Genomic DNA, 12097 nt, shown 5'->3' with positions numbered 1-12097 from the left:
TGTCCTCGTGAGCTCTAATATTATTTAATATGTGTATTATTCTGTTTCTTTTTTATTAAGAAACAGTACTTCGATTCACTAATTATTTCTTCCTTCTTTTTCCTCTCTCTGCATGTACATATTAAAATCATCACATATAGAGAAGGAGAGAAGACGAATGGACGACCAGTTCGTAGCAGAAAGATATCAACCAGGTCACATGGTAAAAAGATAGGCCTACTGTATATGTGCATGACGAATTCCCAATGCCTCCTAAGCCCTAGCACGCAGTGTAATTGTGATTTCGATCTACAGTCAGCATAATTTTAATTACTGGAGTATGACATAAAGGGAAAACTCATTTGTTGCTTCTTTTGATCTCTTCAAAACTCAATGGATATTTGGTTTATAGCTTCTGTTAGCATACAAATAGGGTGAAAATGAATAAAGTGTGTTCATTATATGACCATGGTACTGAATATATAAGAGCACGACATGTGCACATTGCAAAGACAAGTGCTAATGTAGCAGGCAGCCATTTTCAAGTCTTCATGGCCCACGCCCATTTAAGTCGATAAAATTAAAGGCACAATTTTACCGTTACCGAGAAAGTACTACGAGGTATTAAAGTTTACACTTAAATTTTGATGAAATTTTAGTACCAAGTTACTACTTTGTATCTTAGGATACTAAAATTTATACTCAAAATTTTAGTATCTAGAGGTATTTGCTTAATGACGGTAAAATTATATAAATTAAATATCAAAAATTTAACAACAGGCGAATAAATCCGCTGATAACTAAAATAACGTCCTGATGGATGACGACGACGATGATATATACAGGTCGACGATCTAGAGGCCCAAGCGTATATATAGGGGTGGTAATGGGCCTAACTATTTTTGTCTATAAAATTTAAGGGTCGGATTTAAAACGGGTTAAAAATAAAATTGTATAGAGTTTTGAACTAATTTTTTAAAAAATTGAATAGGGTTTTGAAAAACGCCCATTACCACCCCTACCTTTTGGCAGAAAAAAGCTAGCCACGGAGAAATATACAAAAGCGACGCTTTGGCCGAGTGGTTAAGGCGTGTGCCTGCTAAGTACATGGGGTTTCCCCGCGAGAGTTCGAATCTCTCAGGCGTCGTTTCTTTTTGTTTTCGTGTTTTTTCTACCATTTCTCGAAAGGCACATGCTCCTGCAAAGGCTACTACGCAACTGTTTTTTAGTACATTTTGCGCCGAATTATTGTCCAACTTATTAGCAACCAAAAATTAATAATTTATAGTCAGAGCTTTTATATCCTTGTCCTTACTTATTCAATAGCAAATATACTAAACTAAACTATGTGGAAAAACTATAAAATCAACTTAAATTTTAAATTTTAGCTTATAAGCATAAACACGAGATGCGTAGGCACGAGGGCATAAATGTAACAAGCTCTAGACTTGTGAGCAACCATGAAGAGAAGCACTCAATCAAAGCATCACTTGGTATGTATCACAAAATCAACATCCAACCTTCTTATTATCGATATGCAATCTTGCAAACAATCATGTGGACAGGCCCCCCATCAAAAGTATACACATTGCACGGTCCGTGTCGTCAACTTCACTACTCAGCTGTTGCCTACTACAAAGTACAGCAATTTACAAACATTTCAAGGAGAAAGATATGCCGCAAGTTCATGTCAGATGACTAGATGAGTTTTGCTCGTATGAACAACACAACGAAGCAAATGCCCTCTGCGAGCTGAGCTGAGCTGCCACACCAAGAAAGCCGGTAGATCGCGCATGGGCGAAGGAATTCATGCGCTGGAGCATATTCTCGTCGGACGAACAGGGACTGCAAAGGAGCATCACATGGTTGAAGAAGCATTGGGATCTATGGGGGGAAAATAGCATGGATATTTCAGAATTTGGCAAAACAAGGCACATTTTTGCATAGTTTACAGCTATTATTTATGTGAAACATGGTGATAGACTTTCTTGCAGTGTTCTAATTGTGTCAGGTAAAAGCAAAATAGCACAGTGAGGCAATACCTTCTCTAGTGAAATCAGATGGAAGGACCAGCAACTGAAGTTGCATGGCCTGTCTCTTGCAATTGCTTCAGGGTAGATGCCAGCCAATCAAGCCCATCATAGAGTCCCTCACCACGGAGAGCGCATGTCCCTTGTATATGCCATATCCTGTTCTTAAGTTCATGCAGACCTAGCCCCTCGCTCACCTCATCTGGGCTCATTGAACCTCTCTGTGTGAAGAGGAAAACTTCTTAGTCTGTAAGTACCGCTGCTTGTTTGACAATTTTATATACATACATACATACATACATACATATATATATATATATATATATATATATATATATATATATATATATATGCCATCCACTATGGAACAGATCTACATTTTGTCGCTTTCAATTTCCAGTTAGCAATATGGAACGTAAAGAATTGTTTCGTAGCTACTCTAAAGCCATTGTGCTCCAATATGTAGCAGATAGAATCATATTTTGTAAGGAGACCTATATATATAAAAAAATCCTGCATATAATCAACAAAGAACATGCTGGACATGATAACAGGCTAGCAGGTTAAAAGATAAAATAATGCAACAAAGGGAATTTGTAAATAATAAATATGAAAAGTAAGCAGCCCCATGTAAAGGTCATGAACAGCTAAGAAGTCAGTCATTGGTAATTCAAATTCTTGGTTCAACTTACCAGGTCCTGTTTGTTTGCAAATACTAAGATAATGCTGTTTGCCATCAGTGGGTCCTTGATAATGGTCTGATAAGGGAAAAAGAACAGAAGATAGTATGATCCCACAATCCCAGCCAACATAATTTGGGAAGACAGGAACTCCTACAGTGACAGAGATAATCTAATTCTAACCTGGAATTCTTGTCTGGCATCTATAATTCTTTCTCTGTCCAATGAATCAACAACATAGATCTACAACAAATGGAAAGCAGAAAGACATCCTTAACTTCAGCAGCAAAAGACATGCGTATGATGCATGTAGCAACTGACATTCCCAATCAGACTAGCAAAGAAGGCTAGATGCTCCTTGCTTATGTTATGAATATCAATTTACAAAATTCACCAAAAACTAAAAGAGCTTTAGGAAAACAATCAGCACCAATAAAACTTTCAAGAGGTGCTCAGATATGATATCAAAGGAAACTGAAAACAAACAATATGCACATTACACTACCAGACCAAGACTTGGGAAAGTATTAAAGGCACTGAAGCAGTGCGAAATGACGGTGTGGGAAGCTAAATATCGATATGTGCGGAGGGTTTCATCTAACATTAATTACCAGTGCATCAGAATTACTGAGGTACATCTTCCATAATGGCCTGAGTTTTTCTTGCCCACCAACATCCCACACGGTAAATACAACATTCTTGTACTGAACCTTCTCTACGTTAAAACCTGCAGAGGGTAAATGTCATTATTGGATATACACATGTGATCAACCAATGGGAAAAAAGGGCAAAGGAATAGGATTATAGGATTATTATAAACAACTAAAAAGGTAAACAAATTTGTGCTACTTCCTCAATTAGATTGAGAAAAAAGTTGTTTCAAGCGACACATGATTTGAAGGGAAAAGAATTCCAACAATGTCTTTTTTTTTTGGTAATTTCCCAATCCTTGTTGCCCAAAAAGAAGAGAAACTCATATAAGGAAGTCTAATAATCACATAGGGTGACCAACTTATTGTATCAAGTATGGTCTGTTCAAAAGCATAGCAAGGCTTCTCAATTCTCATTAAAAAAATATAAGCTTTTGTGTCCATGTATTTTTACAATCGTTGAGGAGTTATCATACATTTTAGTGTAAATATTTGGTACCTCTTTACCTTCCTATGTCAAGGTACCTCCCAATACCTTTTTAAGAAATGTGAAATCACTTTTTGTATCCATATCAGTTTCCTACTTGTATTGTATTGCACATTCTTTCTTGGAAATCTATAAGACCATAAATTTCAGGATCAGTACAAGATTTCAAATAATTGATTTTTTGAAATATCAGTTGTAAACTTGTAATAGACACAAGATATAAGTTTCCAAATCAACTCCACAAGAAAAGCCATGCCTTTCGAGCAAGCTCTGTCTACTAATTAACCAAATATTGTAGGTCATGTTTTTCAATTAATGTCTGACTGCTGTGTGCTGACTCTATAGTCAGCAAGAAAATCAAATCATAGAGCCCGTGAACCCAAAAAATGGCATTATACAGCTGTAATTTATAAAATGAAGCTAAGTGTGACATAACTCAATAGTCTGCATGGCAATCCACGATCATTTAATACCGGACAAAAATAAGTACATTAAAAGTGATACAATATATGAGTCAATGAGTGACATACCTACTGTAGGAACCGTTGAAAGAACCTCTCCCATGTGCAGCCTATACAGAATTGTTGTTTTGCCAGCTGCATCCAAACCAAGCATCACAACCTTCAAGAGGTCAACCACACCATCAGCGACAAACATATAATAGTAAAGCAATTAAAACTTCACAATATAAATGAAGAGAGCTGCTGAGCCTAACGCTATGGAGAGTTGATGAAATGGTGCGGTCTGGTCATCATGCGTCGTCGCGTTAAGACTTGAGACGCTGAGTGGGCTGCAATACTTTCCGGATTTCGTAAGGCGGCACGAATTAGAAGAACTTCGGCAAAGCCCATTCTTTTAGAACTGATCACACAATCAAAATTCACTAAACCCTTCCATTGACAATGCACACTTCTGCAAGGAATCAAGGATGGTACTTCTCTTCCAACCAACTTAGAACTCAATTCACTACTAGTATCACGTAATTACCCAACACTGAACGCAACGAATTTCCGCGGCAGTCGAGACTTAAACAGGAAAACCCTAGGAAGGGGAATCCCAGGCGACACTCCGGCAAGCCTAAGCCAAAGAATCCATCCATCCGGCAGACCCAGGAACCCGGAACGCATCGAGCCACCCTGCGAGGCGAAGCGGAAGAGCGGAGAAAAAAGAAGGATCAGAGGGTACCCGCATCTCCCTGGTGGAGAAGAAGGCGTCGAAGAGCCGCCGCAGAGCTTGCCCCATCTCCCCCCTCCCCGCCCGCCGCCGCCGCCGCGCGCGCTCAGCTGTTGGTCTCTGCGGAGTGGATCGCAGCAGGAAGGTGGTTGGGGTTGGGGTTGGGTTTGGAGAGAGAGAGGAGAGAGAGAGCTCGCCTCGCCAGGAGGAGCGAACGGGAAGAGATCGGAAGAAGAAGAGCTGCTTTTGGTTGCAGGTTTGGCCTGAACCTCGCGGTTTCGCTTATGGCCTTATAACTATGATTATAAACTATACTTTGAACTTTAAAATTTACATTAGTTAATTTTATGATTTGTTTGCAGTTTATTTTTTAACGGTTGCTTTTAGATTGCTTCACGCGTAAGCACTAATCTTTTCGTTTTTGTTTATGCTTATAAGTTTAACATTTAAAATTTTAACTTACGTTTGATGTTAATTTAGATCCTTCTATTGCTGTTTATTTTTCAATCTGGACTTTTATATTGCGAATAACTCAAACAATTTTATTTATAAATTATTTTTTAAACAATTACCCATATATAAAAGTATTTCTTTTAATCTTTACTTAGTTGCTAATGTTTAATTTCTTCAAAAGATGGAACAGACCCAGGGAAGGACCAGGCACACGGTAGTGGAATGCTTTTTCTGCTTTCTTGGTTGGTTTTTCTGTTGGTTAACAGTTAAACACCTCTAGAAGTTTTTAGTCCAAGATTAAAAGTCTTTTGTAATAGCAAATCAAGTTTTGTACACTTGGTTTTTGAGAAAAAAAATTGTGTACTCTCCTGTAGAACGTCTGTGTTTAATTTACTTTAGAGGAATACACGTGGACATGTGATTTACCTTAGAGACAGTTATGTTTTTACCGTATTTTAAAGTATAGCTGTCGATCTAGCCCTAATTTCTCAGTTTTTCTTATTTGACCTCTTTTTCAAAAAATAAAAATGCCTGACCATGACGCGAAGTCTCAGGCTGGAACCGAGACTTCAAAAAATGGTCGAATCACAATTATTCCTTTACCTTGTGTCATCGTTCTGGTATTTTTTATGAATTCAATATTTTAAAACAAGTACAATCATTTTCTAAAATAAAAAATCCACAGCCACTAAAAAAACAAATTAGAAAGAAATGTTAGTATTAACACTGTTTCACGCTATAAGATTTTTTTAATATTTATATGGATATCAATAAATATATATACATATATATTGAATCATTAATAAAAGTAATGTTAAAACTCCTTACAATATAAAACAAAGAAGTACATGTAACTGATTCGCTGAAATAATTTTATAAACAACATTTCTAAATAAAAGCAATAACAATAAATTGGGTGAACGGAGAAATAGCAATAAAAAAGACAACCATCTGAAAAAACACACAAAACAAAGATTATAATTATCGTACAAAGTACTGGTGACATTTCTTAACTAGGAGTTATCTTACTAAATGATAACCCCGACAACCATACCGTTACCATAATAAACACATAATAAACACTAGTATAAAACCACATAAAATTTATCAATGTTTAAGATTTATAATTAATCTCGGAAAAACCAACCAAAATTATCGTATCATATTACTAATAACAAATGTAAGCTGAACCCTACCCACACAAAGGCCGTGTTTAGTTCAAATTTTTTTTCTAAAAACATCACATCAAATTTTTGGACATCTAAATAAAACATTAAATATAAATGAACCAAAAAACTAATTGCACAGTTATGGAAGAAATCTTAAGACGAATCTTTTGAGCCTAATTAGTCTATGATTAGTCATAAGTGCTACAGTAATCAACACGTGCTAATGATGGATTAATTAGGCTCAAAAATTCATCTCGCGGTTTCTAGGCTAACCGTGAAATTTATTTTTTCATTCGTGTCCAAAAATCCCTTTCGACAACCAATCATTTGACGTAACACTCCGCCCAAAAATTTTCTCGATCTAAACACCCCAAAGCCCAAAGCCCATTTGAACCATTTCCAAGCGACAGCGAGCAGTACGGAGAATCCCACAAACACCTTTGCTTCCTCCAACAAACCAAAAAACCATCTCAAAATAATAAATAAAACTAAATTAATTACGTACGTGTAAACCATACCAAAGCGGGTGAGCAACACGAAACAGCTGGACGCGGCCGGCGGCTGCGGCGGCGCGGGAGACCTTCCTTCACCTCCGCGGGCCCTCGCCCGTCGCACCACCACCGCCGCCACCCACGTGAGGCATCCCGGCGTCCGCGGCGTGATCGTCTAGGGGCGAAGGCCGAGGCGCATCGAGGATTCGAGGACGCGGAGGTGACGCCGACGGGGGCTCATCCGCGCGCCGCTCCCCGCCGACCTGCTGCCCGGCCCGACGTCGCGTCGCTTGAGCTGCCCCGGCCGGCACCGCCAGCGTCGTCGTCGAGGCCGCCGACGGACAGCTCCCCCCCGCCGTCACGGTCGAAGCCCCCTGAGGTGAGATCTACGGTTGGGTTCGGCTGGGGTTGGTGATTGATTGCATTGGATGGCTGAATCGCGTGTGGCATTTTGAAATCTGAAACCGTAGGTGACGTCGCCATCTTTCCGTCTCGCCTCATCGTCTCTGCGCACTGTGCATTTCAGGCTATCCGGGGGCAGCAATTCGGTGTGGTTCGGGTAGATAGAACGTTTACTCTGCGGATTTCATTGATTCGTTTGCGCTGCTAGATAAATCTGGTTTAAACTCTGGCTCGGCAATTGGTTGTGGGTATGGAGCATCTCGTTAGTTCAGCTTGGTTTCATTGATTTGATAGCTCTCATTGCGATTCTTCGGTAGCCATGCTCGATTAATTTTGGTAGGATTGATGGATAATTGTTTCTCTGCCTTCCCAGAACTTGGCGGGCTTCTCCTGGATTTGGGGTCAGAAGATATGAAGCTCTAGGGCTAGGTTTTCACATTTCAGTCCCTGCTTGCCTGTTTTGAAAGCAGAGATGGGAATGGACTACTACAACATCCTCAAGGTGAATCGCAATGCAACAATAGAGGATCTCAAGAAGTCATACCGGCGGCTCGCAAGGACGTGGCACCCCGACAAGAATCCAACTGGCGGCGCAGAGGCTGAGGCCAAGTTCAAGCAGATAACTGAGGCCTATGAGGCAAGTGGATTTTGTACATTCATTTATCTTTCAATATGATGCATTTAGGGGTATGCCTTTTCCCCCAGTTTGCAAGAGAATATAGTACTTAAAACATTTGGCGCAAATATGGTGGTGCCATATTGATGTGAAAAGGTGGTCTACAAGTTTTTTTTTTTGGGTTGTAATAAATGATACGATGGAACTTTTCTTATGTGTGTCCCCAAAATGGTAGCTTAATATCTGTATTTTTGTTTTGAGTATATAGGTATGACTCTACAGTATCCAGTTGGTATGGTAGATGGAAATTAATCCTATCTATCATAACAAAGGGGTGGGTCCTTCTAACGGGCGAATGTCCGTGTGCCTATTAACCCACACGAACGTACTATATACTAGAAAATTGATATATACAATTTTTTTAATAATTTGTGTTTGTATGTATAAAGTTTTATCTTTATACTAGAAATTTTATGTATAAAAAATTTATACATAGAAATGTTATAACATATAAAGTATCTAGTAGGAAAAAAATCTACATGGAAAATATCATCTGAAAAAGATGTGTGTACAAAGATTTAAACTAAAAAATTATATATATATATATATAAAGTCTGTATATAGAAAGTTTATATTATAAATTTTTTATATATGAAGTGTCTGCACGGGTTAATTGGCGCGTGAATATTCGCCCGTTAACCTTTTCGATAACAAAGGGCTATCACTGTAGTGTCCTCTTGTTTGTTTCTTCTCCGGTCTAAGTGCCCACACTGCTCACATTTTGACTGTAGGGGTCTATTAGGATATATGGATAAGACTCCAGAGGATCCAGTTGTTATGGTAGATAGGATTAGTTTCCATCTATATCTCTAGGATTACTTGAAATCCAAGTCACATACTCCTATACATACCGCCCCCCAAGGCACAATACAATGAGCCACGTTACACGGTGTCGCAGTATACATCTCTCCTATACTATTCAACAATTTTCATACCATAATTAAGGAGATAGACTATTAGTTGTACTAAAAGACTATAAGCATAGTTTTTTAATGGAGAATGTGCTACATTAGCTTCTACTCTCAAGCATGTTGTATCCTGGACAGGTTTGATCGTGCCCCATTTGGATATATGTCTACCTGGAGGCAATTTGTAGTTCATCCCCTTCTCTTGGTTTACTGCTATGCATACTATTCATATCAACAACATTTTTATTTTTCAACATGAGACCATTGGTTCAACTCTTAGTGCCCCGAAACATGAGGAAATGATCAGCTTTTGATAATTCCAGCTGCTGACCGATACAAAAGAAGACTGTTTCAATACTGTGGGTTTATTTAAGTTCAAAAGTGGCTAGCTTAGCTATAATGCTATACTTCTCTAGCACCCAAAAGTTCATTTCCTAACATTTATTTGGAATTGGAAATAGTAAAACTCAGGCGGTAAGTGAGAAATATAGGTTTGTTTAGTCTTCTTGCAACTATGGCATACACATATAGTAGTACTGCATGAGGCAACATATTGTGATGCAATATTGGGTCATGGCCTCCTCACTTCAGTATGTTATCTTCTAACGAACTCTGATTAATTTTGTAGGTATTAAGTGATCCAGAAAAACGTGCAATTTATGACCGATATGGTGAAGAAGGTTTGAAGGGTATGCCTCCACCTGGTTCACAGAGCCGGACCTCCGCATCTGCTGGTCCAAGTGGTCCTAGTAATTTCCGGTACAATCCGAGCGACCCTGATGATTTCTTTGCTGAGTTCATGTCAAGCAATAAACCTTACTCCTTCGACCAAGAACGAACGCAATTTCAACAACGACCACAGTGGACATCAGGAAACACTAGAAGTGAATCAACTTCTGCTTCACATAAGGAAAGCAGTACCAGCACAAGCCAGCTAGAAAAGCCACCAGCTGCAGAAAAAACCTTACTATGCACTCTTGAAGAATTGTATAACGGAACAAAAAGGAAGATGAAGATCACTAGGAATATTGCAAATTCTGATGGGTACGTATGCCTACATTTTCTCTTTACTGTGTATATTTGCTGTACTAGAGTTTCAGTAGTTTGGGAACACATTTACAAAAATATGTGAAATTATACATAGTTTTGTTGTAAGAAAATTTTCAAGTTTCAAATATTGTGTTTTATTCTATAATTGCATCATTATGGGTTTTGAAGTACACCAAAAATGGTAGGAGTTGTGCTATTGACACTCTTTGTTAAGTTTCTGTTTGCACTGCATAATGCCAACTCCAGTTAGGTTCTAATTAATTACTCATTAAAGGCTTATGGTCCAACATACGTAAATAGTGTTTGATATATAAGTTTCTTTGTGTATGGAACAATATTCTACTTTTACTTGTATACATGAAACAGTTTATTATACTCTGTTGATTTGGTTACCTATTACCTCCATTCAAATCTGCTAACGGTTCCAAAAATGGGATCCAGAGAAGTTTAAATCAAAAAGTTTGGTGGTGGCATGGGCACGGTTAATGTTTGCCCAAACTCTATTAATTCTAAGTCTTCAATAAGCCTTGTTTGCTGCTAACTACACAATGTGGTTTGATAATTGATAGGAAAAGTGTTTCTGGAGGATAAAACCATGTCATAGTTGGCAGCACACTTGGCGTCCTAGTTTTATAATTTGATTTTTGTGATTCTTGATTTAGCTTCACATGTTGAAGTTTCCCTGTTTTTAACTAATAAGAGCATACGCAATGTCAAGGATATATATTGATCTATAGTTTTATTTTATATACTTCCAAAACTGATTGAATGAGAAAACCGTTTCCTCTTGCTTTACAGCATTATATGAAATCATGTTTAGAGGTATCAATCCTGCTTGTTTTATACTGAAGCATTTTGGTTCTCTGACGCTGCATCTTCATGTTATCTTGTGCAGGAAGGTAGAAATCGAGACAGAGGTGTTACCTGTTGAAGTGTTGCCTGGCTGGAAAAAGGGAACAAAGATAACATTTTCCAACAAAGGTGATAGGCTGTATGGCCAGTTGCCACAAGACCTTACCTTCGTCATCTATGTGAAGCCCCATGATGTGTACCTTCTTGAAGGGAACAATCTTGTAGTAACCCAGGTGATCCCTTTGGTGGATGCTCTTGCCGGGACAACCATACATCTGAAGACCCTTGATGGTAGGAATCTCCCCATCAGGGTGGAGGAAGTCGTGCGCCCTGGGCACGAGATCATGATCATGAACGAAGGGTGGCCAATCAGGAAAGAACCAGGGAAGAAAGGGAACCTGAAGATCAAGTTTGATGTCGCCTTCCCAACGAGGTTGTCATCTTCACAGAGAGTGGCCATCAGGCAGATCATGGGGGGTTAGCTAGAGAAAGAGAAGATACACCAACAGATTCATACAGAAACAAGAAACTATAGGTGTGTAGTCTGATAGATGGAGCTGGGCTCAGATAGGTTATTCTGTTGCTACTTGTTACAGGCATATAGTGCTTCGATTTTTATTCCATCTTGTTGTTCTTGCTCTCTGTAAGTGACAGAGAAGTTCTCATTATGTTAATCATTAGAGGGATGCTGCTAATACTGATCGTGTTATGAGCTGATTCTGACGTGTCTGATTTCTGAATGCCTTCTTTTGGAATGGATAAACATTGTGTGCTCAGTCCTTGCGTTCTTTTTGTTGTTCTCGTCCTGTTGTATTCTCACGAGATTTTATGGATTATCTGGTTGTGCCATAGCTATTTGAGAATATAAACAATCAAATTAATTAATATAAAGTTTAAATTTGTTATAGAAAGATCAGATTGGGAAACTTTTATATATGATGGGGAACTTTTATATATAATAGGTTAGGAAATGTGCCTACGGAAATCTAACATCCTTGTTAGGAAATCCAGAAATCCTTCCTATGAAACCAACAGGCCAATTTAATATTCATCTCTCGAAAACCTCTTTGAACAAATGACAAATTTTTGATATTAGA

At 38.5% G+C, this 12097-nt stretch overlaps 2 protein-coding genes and 1 non-coding gene across 5 annotated transcripts; 2 read left to right on the top strand and 1 right to left on the bottom strand.

Annotated features, from left to right (window-relative positions):
* Positions 1–1044: 1044 nt before the first annotated feature.
* Positions 1045–1126, top strand: TRNAS-GCU. The gene has a single exon. It is a non-coding gene; the product is annotated as a tRNA-Ser (tRNA).
* A 349-nt stretch (positions 1127–1475) lies between these two features.
* Positions 1476–5267, bottom strand: LOC102719735 (ADP-ribosylation factor-like). 3 transcript variants are annotated; one of them, XM_006646766.3, is made up of 7 exons: positions 5012–5267; positions 4357–4447; positions 3301–3416; positions 2873–2932; positions 2702–2767; positions 2022–2230; positions 1476–1863 (listed from the first exon to the last, which is right to left on the bottom strand). In XM_006646766.3, the coding sequence occupies exons 1-6, from the start codon at positions 5066–5068 to the stop codon at positions 2036–2038; spliced, it is 585 nt and encodes a 194-aa protein (XP_006646829.1). In that variant the 5' UTR covers positions 5069–5267; the 3' UTR covers positions 1476–1863; positions 2022–2035. The 3 variants fall into 3 exon arrangements, with proteins under 3 accessions (XP_006646829.1, XP_006646830.1, XP_015688817.1); XM_006646767.3 differs by having other exon boundaries at positions 1476–1824; XM_015833331.2 differs by lacking the exon at positions 5012–5267 and adding an exon at positions 4542–4835 and having other exon boundaries at positions 1476–1824.
* A 1863-nt stretch (positions 5268–7130) lies between these two features.
* LOC102719454 (dnaJ homolog subfamily B member 1-like) lies at positions 7131–11682 on the top strand. The gene is made up of 4 exons (XM_006646765.3): positions 7131–7491; positions 7888–8151; positions 9727–10142; positions 11044–11682. Exons 2-4 carry the CDS (start codon positions 7987–7989, stop codon positions 11480–11482), a joined length of 1020 nt encoding a protein of 339 aa, XP_006646828.1. The 5' UTR covers positions 7131–7491; positions 7888–7986; the 3' UTR covers positions 11483–11682.
* The last annotated feature ends 415 nt before the right edge of the window (positions 11683–12097 follow it).

Source organism: Oryza brachyantha, chromosome 2 (assembly GCF_000231095.2).
Source record: "Oryza brachyantha chromosome 2, ObraRS2, whole genome shotgun sequence".
NCBI lineage: Eukaryota > Viridiplantae > Streptophyta > Magnoliopsida > Poales > Poaceae > Oryza > Oryza brachyantha.
The sequence above is the reverse complement of the archived record's forward strand: the minus strand, read 5'-3'. Positions and strand labels throughout refer to the sequence as shown.